At 35.8% G+C, this 20,074-nt stretch overlaps 1 protein-coding gene and 1 long non-coding RNA gene across 4 annotated transcripts in view; one reads left to right on the forward strand and one right to left on the reverse strand.

The window, feature by feature from the left end:
* LOC117158722 (uncharacterized) overlaps nucleotides 1-18,485 on the forward strand; it is a 167,055-nt gene extending 148,570 nt beyond the window's left edge. The window contains exons 5-6 of the long non-coding RNA XR_004464456.2: nucleotides 18,202-18,270; nucleotides 18,361-18,485. This is a non-coding gene — a long non-coding RNA (uncharacterized LOC117158722). The remainder of the gene's footprint in view (nucleotides 1-18,201; nucleotides 18,271-18,360) is intronic.
* GluRIB (Glutamate receptor IB) overlaps nucleotides 1-20,074 on the reverse strand; it is a 338,467-nt gene that overhangs the window by 4,821 nt on the left and 313,572 nt on the right. The window contains exons 8-20 of one of the 3 annotated variants that reach the window (XM_076622463.1): nucleotides 18,352-18,567; nucleotides 16,068-16,175; nucleotides 15,609-15,722; nucleotides 14,891-15,011; nucleotides 14,346-14,440; nucleotides 13,562-13,785; nucleotides 11,909-12,121; nucleotides 7,295-7,493; nucleotides 6,579-6,823; nucleotides 4,253-4,499; nucleotides 3,657-3,731; nucleotides 2,777-2,831; nucleotides 3-112 (exon numbers count right to left, since the gene is read on the reverse strand). In XM_076622463.1, coding sequence (XP_076478578.1) covers nucleotides 2,811-2,831; nucleotides 3,657-3,731; nucleotides 4,253-4,499; nucleotides 6,579-6,823; nucleotides 7,295-7,493; nucleotides 11,909-12,121; nucleotides 13,562-13,785; nucleotides 14,346-14,440; nucleotides 14,891-15,011; nucleotides 15,609-15,722; nucleotides 16,068-16,175; nucleotides 18,352-18,567 — 1,878 coding nt within the window. In that variant the 3' untranslated portion in view covers nucleotides 3-112; nucleotides 2,777-2,810. Of the gene's footprint in view, nucleotides 1-2; nucleotides 113-2,776; nucleotides 2,832-3,656; nucleotides 3,732-4,252; nucleotides 4,500-6,578; nucleotides 6,824-7,294; nucleotides 7,494-11,908; nucleotides 12,122-13,561; nucleotides 13,786-14,345; nucleotides 14,441-14,890; nucleotides 15,012-15,608; nucleotides 15,723-16,067; nucleotides 16,176-18,351; nucleotides 18,568-20,074 lie in introns of those variants that run through there. The other 2 variants (XM_033337844.2, XM_033337843.2) reach the window with 2 other exon arrangements.

Raw genomic sequence — 20,074 nt, forward strand, 5'->3', positions numbered from 1 at the left:
GGTTCGCGCGTTAGGCCTACGGTGGTTTCTACATGGGGCTGGATAGGGGCGATTTTTCGTGTGAACGGTGCTCTTCGTGGTGAGTGAACTGCGGATGTTTATGCTGCTGGGACTGTGAATTGATTTGAGTTAGGCGAGGGTTTAAGCTGTCAGAGAGTTTTACTTGAACAGGAAATTGGGTGTTATAATGAGTATACGTTTAAGAGGAATGATTTTATAATTTAAGATATTATTTTGACCGGTTTTTATATATTGAAAAATATACATAAGCAACATTTTGTCGAACATCTTTAAAATCCTAATCTTTTATTTCGATATATATCTTTCATACATTGATAAAATAATTTTTAACAGGTTTTTCCAATAATCTTCCATTTAGGCAACTTTTACGCATCGTCTTACTACATATTTAGTCCTCAATATGTTTTGGTTAAAGTCATGCTCTAATGTTTCATGCTACGGAATAATTTCATTAAATAGTAGAAAGATCGAATAGATTTCACGTAGCTTTATAATGGAAATCTTAAATTTCTTTCTGCAAGAATTAATATTATACATTAAAACATGGCTTCGATTTAAAAGTACAAATAACAGCATGTACCGTTTGTGCGAGGGAGATTGAAATTTCTCATTCACTTTGCTTTGTGAAAATAATGTTATTTACAATGGAAGGATAATGATAGGATAATAGATTCAGAGTTGACATCTGAAATTCTGTTTGTAATAAAAATTACAAGTTTATCTCAGACTTCGCTGTACGTCCTTTTTCCTCAGACGAACATCTCAAAACCAGATTGCATTTCCTTTTCAAATAAGTGTTATACGATCTTTGATTTTATTTCAATTTTGTCTTTAAACCTGTTTTGAGATATCTATTTTTCAAGTGGAATGAAAAATGGAAAAATTATCTATGCCACTGTTAGCATGTTATACACGAACCATTCTTTAATTCTACAACACTTGAATGAATTATAATATTTTTCATGTACGCTGTTTATAAACCTAGAACCGTTACTGTCGTATAGATAAAGAATACAATTTTATAATGCAATTTTTCAATTCTCAGATAGAGTATTTTTTACAAGCATCGAGCGGTTTGTAATCTCAAAATAACGAATTGTATTTTTCATCTGAAACAAGTTTCCAGAATAAGACCAACGAATTTACTGCAACGATATTTAACGCTATCAAAATACTCATCTTTGTCGAATTATTCGAATTTTACCTGTTGAGATTCTCTTCGAAATTGTCCGTAATTATACATTTACACACATCTTACACAGTTTTTTGTACAGCTGTACACGTTTCATCCGCATAAACATCCACAGTCTGCAGATAATTACCATCCAGGCTTGTATGGGAATTACGTGGTCGCGTGTATTGCGCGAGAGTGGTAAAAAGTAATCGTGCCGTGAATCGCGATGTTACAAACGACTTCCCGTTCGTTAAAAAAAAGCGTGTTTCGCGAACGGTGCATAAAATCCTTCTCGGTCGTCGTTCTACCGTCCTGCCTTTTGTGAAACGTACTTGCTCCGGAAGAGTAGAGAAGTGAAAGAGAAAGAATTCATTCTATCGCCCGTTTGGCGCGAGAGTAACGTCTCTATGAAGGTGAGTTGTCATTCGATGCATAGTTCCGTTCAAAGGTTTGTTTACACTGCTACTGAAAATTCCATTTGCAGCGTTTAAAGCGCTTGAAACGGAATAAAAAAAAAAAAGAAAAAAACGAAACCGCGCTTGACACATATTGTTTGAGAAAAATTCTACAAAAGGGCAAAAATTTGTCGATGTAGGTTTGTGGAACGATATAGCATTCTTCGTTTTGTCGAACTGAACGCAGATATTCGTAAATTCGTGAAATTCAATGCAACATAAAATGTTTCTTTTGAAAAGCATAGAATCGAATATCGATCGTTCCAAAAATATGATTCGACATTGGCAATCTGTGAACGTTGTTATCGACGGTTTAGAATATTTGTAACTTAATGTACAGCTTTACGATCCATCTTTAATATATCGTGTGCGCAATAGTAGCAGTGTAAACGCAGTCCAACGTACAAGCATTTTCAAAGCTGCATGCCATTCGATCAAGTCACGTTTCATTCGCACGATCCTCTAAAAACGTCGCTAGAAGCCATGCTCAGTTCGCGATTATAAGCCAGCGTTTTCATGATAACCAAAGCTGTAGAAAGTAAAGGAAGAGCCGTGGAACGAAAGCAGGAGGTAGAAGGACGCCTGTGTGTACTTAAATTGCAGAGAAATGCAAATATCTGGTCGATTTACACTATCCAAACTATTTGACGATTTAAGCTTCAAATTACACAATTCAGAATTTTAATAATCCTCTTATTTGAATTTACTTTGCTCGGTTTCCGCGATGATATCGTGCATCGATATAGAGAAGTGTACAAATTTATTTAATTAATTAATCTACTTAGAAACTGCTTCGAGATAGATGATCGAGAACAGTGACGCAAGAAAGTGTGAGAAAGTGAGCCGTGTTCGTGAAAAGTTTTGAATAAAAATCGAGTATCTACGACTTTGATCAGGTTTAATAAAGTTTGCAGACATACTATACCGCTGATGATTCACTAATTTCATATCGAAATCTCTATTATAAAGATGAAAGAGAACGAAATGAATGAGAATGACGAAAGCTACGTAAGATGATGTACACGAGAAGCAGAGAGGAAATTTGGAAGAGAGAAGATAGGTACAGCAAAAGAGAGACGTAAACCGTACGATGGGGATTTAAAATTAAGGGCTAGAGAGTACTCACATATGGTCCCGGGAAAGGCGCATGCATCCTCCGTCTAACTCTGCAGTCCGTACCACTAGAGACAAAAACAAAAGTAGAACGAAACGCGCAAAACGAGCAAAAATTACGTCTCCTGCATCCATCGAGTACAAAGAGAGAGACAGAAGAAGAAGAAGAGAGAGAGTGAGAGAGTGAAAGAGTAGAAAAGAGCGCAACACATCCAGCCAGCCGCACATCGCACGCATGTACGTATGTATATATATATATATAATATATATATATCTACCTATATAAATGTATATATAATATTTATTTATATATATGTATATCTATTTCATATCTATTTATATACGATATACATATGGACAACGATCGATTATCGCCCTTGGGTCGATCGTGTCTTCGAAACAGCCTTCGAGAACCACACCCCTGTTTGAAATTCTCGATACTCGACCGTCTTTCGATCACAATATACACGTCGAACGTATACACGCTGCTAACTGCATGCCAAACGTACTCTATTATATGCTTCTATGTATACATATGTATTATAGGTTCTTGTATTACACGGATATGCATAATGCAGCCCGATGCCGCCATGTTACCGACGTATGTTACACGATACATCGAGATCGTTGGTTCGAAACAGGGGAAAAGGGATGAAAACGTTCCTGAATATAAAATATATAGCTTCTTCTACGATGGTAAAGTACGGCGAGTTGCAAATATGTTTCTCAAGCTTTATTTCATCGAGTAACGAAGAAACATAGGTGGAACGTTTCAGTCCGTTTCCTTGCTTGTCCATTGCCAACACGATTCTACGAGCTCGTTACTCTAACCGCGTGGTACGCGTGCGAATGATAACAAGGATCTAGAAGTGTAGATTCGTCAGGCTACTTACCCGGCCATTGTCGAAATCTCGACCACCACCGATCGTCAATCGAGCTTTCGCCTTCATCGCGTCCGACAATGGGATCTGGAAAATTGTGAGTTTCGATAAATAGAATTTTTCTTTCTTCGTTTTACGATGCGCGATCGAATAACGTCGGTCGCTGATTGCTACTCGTTTGCTTGCAAGGAGAAACATCGGATACAGTTTTTACACTATCGTTCGCAAGTGACGGATATACTTTGAATACGTATCCGTAAATGGATATTGTAATTATCAGGCTGCGGATTTTTATACGTTTATCCGTTAAAATATTCATAGTAGAATATCCAAAGTATGTAAGCTGATTATAATATTTGGTGGATGAAACAAATTTCTATTTAGGAAAGTTTAAGTATCCGAAGGTCTGGTAACTAGAAAATAAAATTGATGCTTATCAATAGCGCGTATCATAAGAGGAACTAAATTATATTACGTTTCGAAAATTTTATTAAAGCGTATGTTTGAAACGAGCAAGTGCTCCGTGACTTACGAACGAAAGTGTGAGTTACACAGTTTGAGATTAGTATCGAAGAAAGTTTTATTGCGGAGTGGTGCAAGCTCGTTACCTTTGCTCTGGTAGCTTCCGTATGTGATTTGTAACAGAATTCTAGCAGCGCGACGGCCAGGGCTAAAAGCAGACCACCGATCAGGATGTAAAATATTCCCGCCACGTTGCTGAGAGATAATTCGTTTCTAGAAGCATCTTGCTTGTCCCCGTGCCTGCATTCTGTTCTGTCGTACCACCATCGATTCACCAGTTTCGTCAATTCTCCGTTTTCTTTCAACGATAGCACCGCCAAATTTATGGGATCTCTGTAACGTGTCGAATATTAGAAAAGGATAATATTACAGAAAATACAATAAATATGACATTGCAGAAATACTGGACTGTAGCCAGGCTTTTACTTATTAAACATAAAACAACGATAATACAATAACGATGATGACTTTCACTCAGTACGATTCGATCTTTTTAAACGCTGTTCCTCTGACTTCCCGAATGATTCTCTCGATTATTCTTAAAGACATCGCACATACGACACATTCTTATCACACGCAATCAAATCTGCGCACATGCAAGCTGATCCAACCTATATGTTCTTAAGAATAACTCTTCGTTCTATCGTTATACTCATCGATACCCTAAACTAATTCCATTATCCGTCATCCATATTCACGGCAACAACATTATGCGTGAAAATACCGGAGAAAAATCGCTTACTAAGATTTCTCAACTGTACGTATATTAACGGATTCGTTGTTAAAAAAATACGGCTGTATAAAATCCGATATCTTTTTACGAGAATAACGTTGCTTATTATAAATAATCGAAGCGTATGTCAGTAAGCGAAAATGTTAAATTAATTTATAAAATATACAACGTGAAAGAACAAAAGAAGGTTTTATAGCCAGTTTGTAAAATGACATTCAACAACTTTTTAGATGAAGTTCACAGAAAGTAGATTAATGACCGAAGAAGGAGAAAGCGTATAGGGAAAAAATACATAGAAGATATCAGAGGGAGAAAGCCGATTGTGCCGCAAACAAATGTAATAAAATCGATGTTCGTATATTCGTTGAATTACAAATTGAATGTTCTCCGGACGAGGGGGTGAAACCTCGACGAGATTGAATTGGTTAGTCGAGACGAGAGAGCAGAGTGGGTCGACTCGTCCCTTAAGCGGTAATGATACGGAAAAATGGGTGTACGAGTTTTTCTATGCTAATTGTGTGGAACGACGTGGCGTGTTTCGAAAGGGAGGCACAGACCCGGGGCGACGGAATTTCAAAGAACCACGAAAGGGGCGGGTTAGAGGGGCAGATGCTTCGCCTCTTCCTGATCGCTAAAAAACCTCGTTAATTATGCTTTCGTATGGAAGAAATAGGTCGAACCTGTCCTTTCCATTCAATTCGTGCGTTACACTTGCTCGAATGCATCGTGAGTGGCTTTGTAGAGAATTAGCGAAGGCTCGAAACTTTTCGTATTTACCGTGTCGAGCACGTTGCTCTTTAAATCTCGTCTGTTTGTGCTACTGAGCGAGGAGATGATGCTTTCCTCGATTCCTCATTATCGTGTGAAATTTCTGGTTTAACCCTTTTGAAAGAAATCTTCCTTTTAATTGTAACGTATTCAAATTTTAAAATATATCTTAATATAATGTAGATACTATAGATTGAATATAATTTTTCAAAGGAAATATGCAGTTCCACATTTACAATGAGATTAGATCATAGGATCAGTGATGTCAAAAGGATTATAATAGTGCAGTTATCGTTGCAGTAATTGTGAAAATTACCACTTTATGTTCTACTGTCCCATATTGTGCCATTGACAACGGGTTAATAAGAACAACTTATAATTGGGAATATTTCTCAGCATACTGTATTTCCTATACTTATTTTCATTTTTGATTTTTTCTATGAAGATTATTATTAACCCTCTAATACGTCGAATATTACCTTATTTTCGCGTAATTTATATCGAAGCTACGTGTGCCACTAGTGTTGCATGCTATTACCTGCTCGTCTTTATACACTGAAAACTTCAATGGTTCAAATGAAAAGTTTAACGTGCAGCACACGATAGCTACGCAGTTCTGAACATATCAGATATTCCTATGGTACGTATAGAGGCATACTTGAATCTTTTTTACCTGCATGAATATTATCATCAAACATGTTTCAATTTTACCATACTTCGAATCAAGCCTGTACTTGCAATGTACACGAGTACATGAGAAAACAAGATCTGACAGTCGACAAATTATTGATCAAAGAATACAAAGCGAGTTTCAAGCAACAAGGATGTCAAAGCGGTACATCGATGCAAACGTAATTACATAGAATGAGATAAATTAAAAGCAAACAGTACAATAAAGCAGTAAAGTTTACTTGAGAGGAGATCCCAATGGCGTTGCTACTCCAAAGCCTTTGGCATCCAGATTTCTGCCGACCTTCATTGTATCGCAGGGTTCCCTCTCGTTTATGTACTCGTTCTTCGGACTTTCGATCAGGAGAGCGTATTTTCCTTTGCTGGTCCTCACTCTTCGTATACCCTCGTCGTACGTTTTTACAAACACGTGTTTCCGTGAGTTCATGAACTCCCACATTTTGCTGTAGAGATTAATCTGCGATTTCTATAAAAAAGGAAAATAGTCTTTAATAGGAATTTTAATTACGTTTATGTATTTTTTAATCGAGCATTTAAAATAATATATTATTTTAATATAGCTTTAACATATTAGGTCGTAACATATGAAATGTTATGCCAGTGTCCTAAATCTCGTGCTTTTAACGAATAATTTTGTCATTTTAAAACTAGATATTATTCTAATCTCCACTGTACTAAAGATCAACGTTCTTCGCTATTATTATTATCGTCGTATATTCCTATCTTGGCATGTTAAAGGTTAAAATTAAAATCTTTTTCTTCCGTGTTTTTTCGAGTAAAATTGTTTAATTCTTACATACTTTGTATAAACGAATGTTTTTTTAGATTTACGATCGGTGAAGTAAAAATGATTAAAGATCGTTTAAAATCATACCTATCCTATGTTACAACCTAATATTTTACTGTATTTACTTCGTTAAATCTGAGACGAACTTACGCGAAAAAAGTCCCAAGTAGATCCGTGAGATAGTGTGCCGTATTGCACTTCCGTTTGCGAGGCCAGGTCTTCCGGCGAGTTAATCGGCGCGACCATCCTCTCGACGGTTAGAAACGCGGCTAAGTTGGCAGTGTAGGAGGAGATTAGGATCAGGGTAAAGAACCACCAGACGCTGCCGACGATTCGTCCTGATATCGACCTGTTAAATGTGATTTTACGAGTGCTGAATATTAATTGGTAATTACTTGTAAATAAGAGAATTAACATGCTAAGAAATTATAGAGTAGTCTATTTAAAGTTGACGGATATATAAAATATGTTTTTTTCTTGAAAAATTCACTTTATCATTGTGATAAAAGTTCTAAAATTTTTGTTTTATTTTAAACCACGAAGATTCTACTAAATGAGCCATCGAGTAGTCGAACTGATCACCTGTACCAATTATAAAGTACAAAGTTTTAGTGTCTTGTTCATTTAAACTTTAATATATTACAAGTTACAAATTACCAATACTAATGACTATCTTCGTATAACCTCATCAAACTTGGTAATAAAACAAATGGAATTTTAATTTGACAAATTATCTGACTATCATATTTGGTGAAAAATTATGAAACTGTAAGAAAGAAATTTATAATCTGCAGACCAGATCATATGATTATTGTTTATCTGCTGAGAAACCAAGTGATCTACGTCGGTAAAAATTATCATATTGTAAAGCAAGCATTAAGCATTAAGCTGCAATCTTATCAAACATCTCAGTAATCACCCCTCTCGGACATAATTTCTAAAGAACGTAGTAAACACCCCTATATATTATAGCGCACTTATAATGTACATATATTATATATAATAACATATATTATAACACACATAGTAATATCATACATAATAATGTAACATTAATAATTATTACCCTGTCTCTCTCAAATTGCACATTCTCACCTCACTTACAATTCCTCAGCAGTAAACGTTTTGCACCTCTTTTCTTATTAGTTTCCTCAACTTCTTGCCAAGTATAAGAACAAAATCCTCACAAAGTTGTAACTTTTATTCTATTTCTTCTTCTTTCCCGAGGGCAGCTTTTCAATGTGATTACACTTTTCGTCCAGTAGATGTGACGATATTTAATAACGAAGCTTTACATGGTGTCCACGGCGGAATCACAAGTCGTATCGCGGAAGAAGCGGAACGAGAGGCGGCGGAGGCCGGGGACAGAAGGTTCCGCGAAATTTACAATTCATATGGGCGCTGCGCGAATATTTAAACCATTAATCAAGGAGGCTACCTCGCGATGGGTTGGCATGGTGGAATGGAAATTAATCGAGACCTAGTTCCGAAGCGACTGAAACGGCTCGCGAAAACGTCGCGATCGCTCCTTCAAAGATTTACGAGACGTTCAGTCGCGAACGGTTTCATCCTTCGCAATTTCGAGCTCCTGTTTGTTTTAAAACGAACGATATATCCCGTTCGAGGGATTTAGGAAGGATTAACGCATGTCGAAAATATATTATGTTTTGTCGTGTTTCAGTGTTCCGTAAAATACGTTACACGTTTGATAATTTTACGTAGGTTGAGACGAATAAATGAAAATTCATTTAGTCGTGAATGAAAGAAAATTAATGAAAAAGATACGATTGGTTTTTTTGATATTTGATATTTGATAATATTACATCGTTTGGGAAATTCCTTTAAGTTATGCGATATTTTCTGAGGCACTTTAGTGTAGAGGCACTTTAAAATTATTTCCTGATTATGCCAATTTAAAGAGTTTCGTTATATTCGTGTCTAGGTTAAAATATACTAAAATTATATAATATAAATGTTTGGCGAGTGACATCTTCTTTATCGTGAACTTCTCACGTCTCACGAAGAACGACGAATATTGTTTCTTTAAATTTTCCTTGGAACCTGCATTTATGCCATCTCTTTATGATAAATAAATTTATGAAAATAAGATTTCTCCTTTAGGATGCCGAATACTAATTACGTGCCTGAATAACGATAACTTTATAAAGAGTGGTCTTGATCAATTTTGCCTTTGAGAGGTTCATACGTAACAGCGTATTTTAACAAGCTTCTAAGTAAAATTAATCTTAAACTGCATTATTATCTTCTTTAAAAAATATTTAAAAATCTATACATATTTCTATAGTTAGTAAGTGATAAAAAATATCTGATCGTAATCCAAGAATGACCGTATAACTCTGCATAATCTCGACACGTTCTACGAGCAGAAGAAACACGTCAATTATTCGTCGTACACGAAAACTGGGTAAAAATGCGGTAAAATCGCATGGACATTTATGCAAAAAGGAGGCGAGAACTTGGCTCAGCATGAAATGTATTATCCGCGATCGTAGGTCAGTTGATCAATGTTTCATGCGTGGGAAGAAGGATATAAAGACAAGGAAAAAGAGGGTCGAATTGGATCGAACACCTACATACATACACTCATATATACATATATACAATGGCTATGAAAGGTATTTGCATATCATTGTTGTTATTATCACATCTACATACTAATTAATTAAATCCAACCCGATTAAATTTCCTATGATTTAGTAGTACTTTCATTTACATTTGAACTTGATAAAAAGACGCCTTATTGGAAAATAAGGGTATGTAAATACTTTTTTATAGCCACTGTACAGTGACTCACGAAAGTATTCGAAAAATCATAGAAACTTCTTCCGTATATATCGCAGAAAATATTTTGAAATCTCATTATCATCGTAATACGATACGGCTATCATGATTATAGTGGTAAATTTTTAAACAAATCTGAAGATATATTTAAAAGTTACAAGGTATTTATCGAAAGCGCATATTTCGCTAAGATTAGCAAAGTATTTGAACGTTCGATTACTTACAATATTGATAAGCCACGATATATTTAATGAGATCATCTTTAACACTAATTATATGTTCAAGTTTTTACTACAAATATATTTGCAATAAACGTCTGGTAACTTAACTTCTACATCGACTTCAAATTTTATTATTATTATCGTGATAGTCGTGTTTCGTTATAGTGCTAATGAAATTTCAAAAAGTTTCGTACAAAGCACGTAAAAGAATTTTATGGTAAACGTTCGAATACTTTTTATAGGCACTGTAGCACATACGGCCTCGGTTGGCGGCAAAGCGTGTCGCTAATGGAATTTTCGAGCCGCGGCTACGAAACGGCACGCTCATTCAAATGAGCCACCCTCGAATAGCCTAGGAGGCCTAATCACGGCGCTGATTGCGAGAGAGCCGTTCTAAATTACGCCCGGCACGAGACTACGAAATGTAATCCGATTATATTCTGATAATTCTGGCCACGCGGTTTATAATCGCCGTTTACCTGGCACGCAGTTGTAATTTAAACGAAGGAATTTGCAACAGTAATTACCCTGCACCTTAACCCCCGGGTGGCGAACCCAGTAAATCACCCTCCTAAAGGTTATCATCGCTCAGCTATCTGCTACCGGTTGGCGATGGAGATCATGCGTTGAAGGACATCTTAAACCTGTATTAGGTCGTTACGTATGAAATATCTGTTTTCCCCTATAACGTAATCGCTGCTATTGACGCGTACTTGCAATTTTTGCCTCCATGCAATTTTTTAACGATAAGTAATACTTTTGATATCGTAGTTATCGCATTTTTATTCTTATGCGCTTCGATGAAATGATTTTGAAAAGTAAGCAAAATAACGGATAGAATATAATAATTATTGTTTATTATGAACACGTCTCCGATGAAATAGAAAGGTTCTTTTTAGTAGAACACACTTTTATAGAAATACTTTTGCTATATTAATCGGTGTCTAAATGAGAACTAGGTATTAGGTTCGATACATTATTCAACACAGTTAATTACAATCATACAATAAAACAATACATCATCGTGAGGCGTTTATAAGCGCGCCTATTAAATCCTTCGTAATTTATCGTATCTTCGATCGAAACTTGTTAATTACGCAGAAATAATCTCTTTTAAAAGAATCGCTCTGCCTGTTCTTACGAAAACGAAAAAAGAACCGCGAAGTGTTTAACCAGGTGACTTTAAGCGAGTTCGGGGCGACGAACCTTTAGAATCTTATCCAATTCATCTCATTAGCAGACAACGCGGTTGACCTGTTCCAACTAAAAGACAACCATTCTTCTGTGCGCGCCGTGTACTTTATGCACTTCACCCCATTTGCTTGTACCGCGGAAATGGAAACAGGACGCAGAGCGAAAGTAGCTATAATTAGTCGAGAAAGAAACCAGCTATCTTTTCCCTCGTAACACGCAACGCTTCCTATCGTTGCGTTGTTCCGCTAAACGACCAGGCAAACATTTTTCAAACCTTTCTCCACGTGCGCTTCGATCGCTATCGCGATACTGATAAAAGATGTTCAACTTGCTTTTACTCAACGTTTCGAGATAAGAGTGGTTCTAGAAGCTCCCAGGATAGCACCGCTTGACTGATAAGAGGACTCGAGCGCGACGTAAAAAGAAAGCCTGATAATTGACCGAGATTAAGCTAATTAGTTTTTACAAAGCACCTGCACTTGATAGCGATTCGCGTTACCACGAGGCTCAGAGGATGATCGTTGCAGAGGAGGAAATGAACGAATACCTGGGTGATATGTCACAGCCTTGCTGCATGAACGCGGCTAGAGCGAACCAAAGGCTGTTGATGATACTGAAATCGTTCGCCATGCTCGAGGTTGGAATGTGAGGAGATCCTTGCGATCCGTGTGGGTGTTGTAGCGTGGGATCGTTCCTTGTACCCATTGTGGGATCCCCACCGGTGCTTAGAGTCAGTACTCTCCATTCGTATGGGGAGAATCTGTGGAGAACGTGCGATATTAATGACGAGACCTTTATGTATTACGTTTGTGTTTTTGAAGACATACGATTAGGATTTAATATTCTGTACGTAGAATAAATAGATTAAACAATAGATTTGATATTCCGTGAATTGTTTTAATTTGCAGATTTCTTAATTTTGAATCTTTTCGACTCTTAGCTCTTTTAAAAGCTTTGTTTGATTTAAATTGTACATTTCTTTGAAGGAAAATTAATTTTATGACTAAAGATTTGGGTTAATCGTGAATTGAAATTATCGTGTCATAGGTATTGCCTCTATCACTGGATCACCTCAATAACGTATGTTAGGTCAGCTAATATTAGGATTCTTATTTTATACAATAAATGATCCCACTACTGATACCTGTGATCTTTATCATATAAAATATAGAACACATAAAACACAAAATATAGAATACCTTAAAATTATCCGACCTAAGCTAATCTACAGTAGTCACGTATGACCCAACAATACGAGTCGAGGTTTAAGAAAAACGTTCATTAAAGAAGATAAAATTTAATCATCAAAAGAAAATCTGAAGTCCCTCTGGCCGTATTTCTCTCGGTTAATTAATCAGGAACTCAAAAGAAAAACAATGATTGACCAAGATATCCGCTACTCGGTAATTAAACGTTCAATTGTTTAGGTTTCATCGGTCTTTCATCGAGATTAAGATCGTATAAAATCGTATTTGGGAAAGTCACGTGAAATAAGGAACGATAAATAACGAGATAAGAATTGAAACAAACTGTGGCGAAGAGGTAAACAAGCTGTTGTGTAATTAGCCATCGACAGGAAAAGGCTAAAGGGAAACTAATGTCGTGTGGTTTGTGTGTGGCATTGAATGTGCCGATCAATCACGAATACGGGAATTTCTGTTACAATAAATTACTGCTTTCTCTAGCTCTAAGGCCTAGCTTCCCTTTTCCTTGATTTACAATATGCGTGTTAATGAATATATTGGAGGATAGAATATATAAAAATACGCATAAACGAAAATAAAAATTTATAATACTTGCTACTATATATACTTGTCGTAGTCCCTGAATTTCGTTTATTTACTTAATTAAAAAGAATTGTTTTTTGGAAGTAGTCATAGCAATAGCAAATATTTGTATATAAAATATTACACGCATTATCATTGCTTTATCATACAAGCGCAATGCACGATGAAATATATAACGAAAGGAAGTTACAAACTTTCAATATTTCATAGAAATTCACTTTCATGAGAAACTTCTCTATTGTTAATCGAAATACTATGTTTAAATCGAATTTGAAAAATATTAAGTGTGCTTCAAAGAAACATTAAACGCATGGAACATACGTATCGCCATATGTCTGACCATATACCGACCGTATCTACTTAACCGTGTATCCGTCGAAAGAAGCGAACAGTTCCGGAAAAATCGCATTTACCTGGACACGGTAAAAAGAACGATGGATACACCGATGTAGGAGAAGATAACGCAGACCCAGATCTCTTTGCTCAGCGGATTCAAGAAGCTGAACACACCAGGTTTCTGTTTGATGGGCTTCTTGATCATGATACTAATACCCAGTGACATGAAAGGTTTACTAAAATCGATCACTCGTTCACGTTCAGAAGTGATTGTCATTGGAGCAATGGCAATGTCTGCTTCCTAAAAATATAGTACAACTGTTAATAAAAGAATTTACATTATAAAACAGGAAGATAACAATAAACGATATTACAAAAGGTAAAATTTACAACACTTTTCAGTTTTAGAATAAAATACGTCGTCCAAACAATATGCTCGTTATTTGAAGAATTATTAAACAATATAGTATAAAGTATATTAATATAACTATTTAATAATAATAATAATACACTAAATGTTTCATTTTGGAATCATTTTCGTCAAATGCGAATAAACAGCTCTCGCGTTCCCATTTCATTCTTTCGAAGTTCGTCCACCAGATGTAGCTCGAAATACAGCAGACAAGATGAAAGAGCTTGCAAGCTCGTGGCATCTGGTGGAAGAGCCTCGTACTTTCTGCCCAAAGATAAAACAGCTCGTTGAACGTTCGTTTCGTTGGACCTCGATCAATAGTACAATCTTTCGCGTAGTTACACGAAATCCTTTAGTCCGCCCCAATACACCGACATCCAAAGTGTATTATTGTGAAAAACGCATCTAGATCGCGATGAAATGTATTCGTCGACTTCTTTGAAACTTACTTTCCGAATCAGCTCGCCGACCATGCCGTCCCAACCACCGGGAACGTCTGGATTTTCCATTCCGTATTTACCGTCTTTAACTATTCGTAACTCATCTAGAAAAGGGAAATTTAATGTATATATGTATATTAAATTTAATATCGATATTTTACAAGTTGTGAAATTATTGTTAAAGTAATGGTAATTTTTTGAATGTTCGATTTCAATTTAGATGGATAGTGGGCGAGAAAAAGGTTCTTGAACCTCTAAGGGCGGGGTAACTACGGGCTTCATGTGTAACATCCTCTTTTTTAATTTTATTCCTTTTTCTTCATAAAATTGATATATCAATGATAGTCATATGGACGAGCATTTATAGTTCGATTGGATGAGCTTCGGTTATCGTGTAACAATTGCTAATGACTCGAGAGAATAAATAGGAGGGCAAGACATTCTTGCAATTTAATTTAATTCGGTTTAATTACTTTTTATCTTGTACAGAATACATAAAGATATAAACTTTGAAAACCGTGTAATAGCATGTACATTGAAAATAAAATACTTACACGATATTCCCAATTTCTTAGCTATAAGGTCAGCTAGATCCTTGCAGTAGCCCTCGTAACTATCATTGCCAGTCAATATCTCCCCAGTGTCTGATTTCTTCTTCATTATGTACGGTTCCTCCTGTGTCATTAAAAAATAATGTAAATAAATAAGACAATTTAGTCGATACACGTCTCCATTTATTCAACCAATATTCAATTTAGATATTCAATTTATATCCATTTCATTTACACTCACGCTCAAAAATCTCAGGATAAAATTTCAATATTTGATATAGATTGTCAATTTTAAATTACAAATTGCCAATACTTCAGCATTTTATGCATTAGCTGCGTTTTCTATCGTATGGAGTATTAAATTAAATGGTATTTCATAAAGTTTTTTACAGATCCTTTAACTTTTTACCCTTTTGTAGTAAAAACATAACAATGACATATTTGTGAGTCGCTGGGCTTCAGTCGTGTTAGTAGTATGTTACGCTCTATTCCGATATTTCGTAGACACTTCAAGTCTGGCTTGAGCAAGTGCGATTTTAAACAAAGCACAACGTACTAACAATACGATTGAAACCCAAAGAGTCATTAATAATATGTCATCTGGTCATTGTGAAAATCTAAAATTTAAAAATTGTAAAAATTGTTTTACCGCTTTTAAGCGAAAATATTACGTGTCCATCGGTTTTTGAGTGTTTAGAAACACTGTAACATAATGTCTTACCACAATAGTAGTGACAATGTAGGTCTTATTCTTCTCAATTTCGGTATGCGGTCGAAGTCGAATGTATTTCGCGGCGATGGCCTGGAATCCAGCCTCGTCTGTCCATTCAGCTACCTTGAAAGGAAAATCGTGAACGGTTAATAGCTTTTCAGCCACGTCGCTATCTCTATGAAGTTCGTACAGCGATGTTCGCGTCCATGTCGGTCGATAGTCACCGATAGTCAACATTGCTGCGTAAAGTCATCGGACCGTAGACTTCGTCAAACAGCAAACAACATAAAACGAGGAATTAAAAGGGATTGGTATTGTCGAGTTTTTCCACGCGACAATTTCGATGTTTTTTTCCCTTTATTTTTTTTTTACGTTGTAAAATTTCGAAACTGTCCGATTACATTTTGGCCTCGGTCTCTGGGGGCGGAGGCACGCGGCTCGTGTTCGTTGGGTGAAAAAAATATTTACTTTGACCATGGCGCTGTTGACCGTCATCTCGACGACGTGGAGGGTGTAATTGTGCCTGCGACCGTCATCGTTGAAGCGGATCTCCCCAGTTAGTCCCTCGATTTCCACCTGAAAGTTAAACACGCGTGAGTGTTAAATTTTGCAACTCTGTTTTTATGGTTTTTAAATACACAGTAGCACGTGTTTGCGAAGATTACGTTGTCTAAAACCAAATGTAGCCCTTTTTCGATAAGATATATCTTATTTATATTTTATCGATATTTTTAAAAATAATGTTTCGGTTTTTTGTCGATAATATATGATGCGATTAATATGGAGATACATTGTATTTAGTAACTTGACTATTTTTCAGTCAAGTGTGGTTTCATATAACCAAGATTTTAGTATGTCATGACCTACTTCTCCTTTAAACTTCCATGCTACGAATATTACGATAGCGTATGCTTGTTTTATAATCATCTAGTAAAATTCGAAAATATTTGTTTATCGTTCGTTGCCATTGTTGAGAACATATAAGAATTTTACAGAGGATTGTAGTGGAAGGGCAAAGAAGTTAATAAGCTATCAACAAACACTAAAACGCAACAGAAAGTATCTTTATCTCTGATAGCATAAATATTTACAAGATGAGATGGAAGCAAAATAAATTCAAATTTCTTTATTTTTCTCTCAATACAACATTTGTGAACTTTTTTTGAGCTTTCTAAGCTTCGTTCAAATTAGTCAATTTACGTGCCTCAAACGACTTAAAACCAAGCTACTCAATCGCACTTTATCAGTGTGTATCGGTTATTTACTAAACTTAAAATATCCTTTCACACTTCACGTGAAGCTGAAGTTCTTCGAAATATCTCCATTTCTTAAACTAAATTAACTTTAAAATATATGCTATATTAAGTATTCTTTATCAGATATTTACTTAAATTCATGTTATTTGAATTGAAGCGATTTCGAGTCAAACACAACTTGTCTTGTATAAATACAAACACGACTAACATGTACGACACTTTACGAAAATGAAATTTATTTTTCTTTAATCGTTAATTATACGCTACTGCCATACGCAAATTTTTATCGATGATTATCAATTTGGAAAAATTTCTTTCGCCTAAGAGGAATTTCTTGATCTTGTCAGACGATAAATTGATGAAGAGGAGCAAAGTTGCAGATATAGCGACGCCATTTCCGGTGTAACTGTATACGTACGTATATAGAACGAAGGGAGACGATCTGACGTGGACGTAGGAATGCCGTTAGAGTCAGAATAACCGCCAATTACTGTCAATGGCAGAGAAACGTCGGCAAGGGTCCTTGGTAATTTCGGTTGCCACCGGTATTTCAAATATATTGACTATTTCTGCGTTTCTGTCCGCGCTTCAAGAATTTCCGAATGAATCATTTCGACAGAGCTGCGTAGTCTTGTCATGTTTTTAATGTGAATACCGCGTTCGTTGGAAATATGTGCCAATATTAGATGTACGCGTAGTGAATAAACGATCATGTCGTAAAAGCTGTTCATGAAGAATTCATGAAACATAAATAGATTTTCAGTTTGTGCATTTGGTACCAAAATTGAACGATTACGAAATTCTTGCAGCAGGAGTGATCGGTTTATAAATTGTTCCAACTGCATCTCGGCAAATCATATAATAATTAATCACAACCTGGAAAAAGTTTTGTGTACGCTTCCTATATTTTGTCTGACTTCGTATACGTGAGAAAAGTAGTTAGTTGTGAATGATGAATTATTTCTTTCTTTTTTTTTTTTTTTTTTGTAGAACAGATTTCACGATTTAATTTCTAACCGAATTGTTTACATTTTAGACTATTGTATTTTTGTAAACGTTGCATGTCATGTTTGGTACGATGTATGTACTTGTGGATAACAAAGTCAATTTTTAAATAAAATATGCGTTTCGTTATTACAAACTGAATTTGCTAGTATTAAGATGTCTGAACGATAGTTTAAAATAAATTCTGTCTGTGTAAATACCATGGCGCACAATATATAACTTCTATTAAATACTCGTTTTACACAAAAATAGGAGGTGGGACTTGAAAATCAAAATAGATGTTTGAACGTATAATTAGTTGAACGAAACATATAATTAGTAATGGAATTTTTATGTTGCAGCTGGCAATGAGTCGTGATTTTATAGTAACTATCTAGTTACTATACTTAGCTGTAAAACCAAAGACAAAGGTTAGATTCACTATATTACATGATATCTATTTTTAAAACGATTTTTGGGTTTTGCGAAAAAAGAAGTTAGCGTCGACTTACTTTTCTCAGATTCTTGGAAATTTTATCGCCATACTCAAATGGCGTCACCCAGCCCCGACTGTTATTGCAATCCAGTGCCCTGGTGCCGTTGGTAATCTGACTGCCGCCAGGAATCCCTGTTCGCCTCACGTTGCTTCTATCCGGCTTTTTTCTCAGAAACTTGTTGAACGCCTCGACGAGGACGAATACGGCGTCGTACATCAGCGCAGCTTGCGCCTAACGCGAAGAAAATCGTAGAATGAGTGTTGGAGTCGTCAGCGATTATTTTTGTTTTAAGGTCAGAAAAAGGTAACTTGGGGTGTCTAACATTTCACGAATGAAATTCCTTTTTCTAACGTTGTTTCGCCATATGGTTTTGGAAAATAAAATCACCTCTGTATTGTCGAGAGATATTTTATAAAATTTAATATATCTAGTGAGATATGTATAATTTTGTGTGCTAGACTAGATTAGCCGCGTAGTAGTGACACACGTATGTAAATATGAGTGTACGAAAGTACGTGTGTGCTCAGCGTCTCGAAAAACAGATGAATGTAATTGTTCCGTTGACAGTGTGGTATAGAAGATTTTTTGTTTATTTGGAAGAATTTTACAATCAATTCACAATCATTGAGAATTATAAGTAAATTATTCTGGTGTGGTACTTTAACTTGAATAATATGTGTTTATCGTATGTTTGATTCTAGTTGAATCTGATGCTTAAATCTAAAGGATAATGTCTTTTTAGCCTGCGAATCTGATCCATCGTGTCAAGTAATTGAGTAATTGAGTGGGTTTTGGCGGTTGTTAATTCTTATGTTATATCTGTTGCTGAATTTGGATATTTCTTTGTTAACTGCAGGTATCTTAAGGTCGCGATGTATCGTTTCGTTGGTAGCATACCAAGGTGCATCTATTAAGAATTTTAGAGTTTTTGATTGGAATCGTTGAAGAATTTCTATGTTGGAATTACTCGCTGTTCACCATAGTTGGATCCCATAGGTCTAAACAGGTTTTAATATGGCTTTGTATAGCATTATTTTACTCTGCACGCTTAAGTTGAAGCGTCTGCCAATGAGCCAGTAGAATTTTTTTAATTTTGATTTAAGTTGTTTGGTCTTGTCTACGATGTGTCGTTTCTATGTCATTCTTCTATCCAGAATCATGCCCAGATATCTGACTGACTCTTTGTTTGGAATTGGAATATTATTTATGGTCACCTGTGGGCAGGTTTGTTTCCGCAGCGTGAAAGTTACACGATTGGGTTTATTTTCATTAATTTTCAAGGGTACAGAAGATGGTGAGACAAAAAGAGTGCTGAAACGCGTGCAAATGTATATCGACGAAAATCCCGGAAATCGTTTATTAAATAAATCTGAAACTGTTTTAATATGAACTCTAAGTGTAACCTTAGTGTTCCTTTACTTTTATTTCGGCGATTAAGATTCACAATTCTCAACAATATCTTATGTTGGATTACACGGTAAGTTATTTGTGTATATAAATAAAATAAATTTGAGAGGGGTATTTTGCGGTTTTAAAGTGATTAAAGTAAGAAAGAAATCATGGTAATTGCAATGACCTTTATAGGGCTGTTTTCTTTTCCAGTTAGAGATACAGTCGCTATAAGTAGCGGTATGAATTATACATGAAGCTTGCTTTTAAACGCGGCACGAGAAGTAAGTATCGTGAATCTAAAGAGAGTTTTCTCACAGAACGTAACCTGATATACATGCAACATCGA

This window comes from Bombus vancouverensis, chromosome 1 (genome assembly GCF_051014615.1).
Source record: "Bombus vancouverensis nearcticus chromosome 1, iyBomVanc1_principal, whole genome shotgun sequence".
NCBI lineage: Eukaryota > Metazoa > Arthropoda > Insecta > Hymenoptera > Apidae > Bombus > Bombus vancouverensis.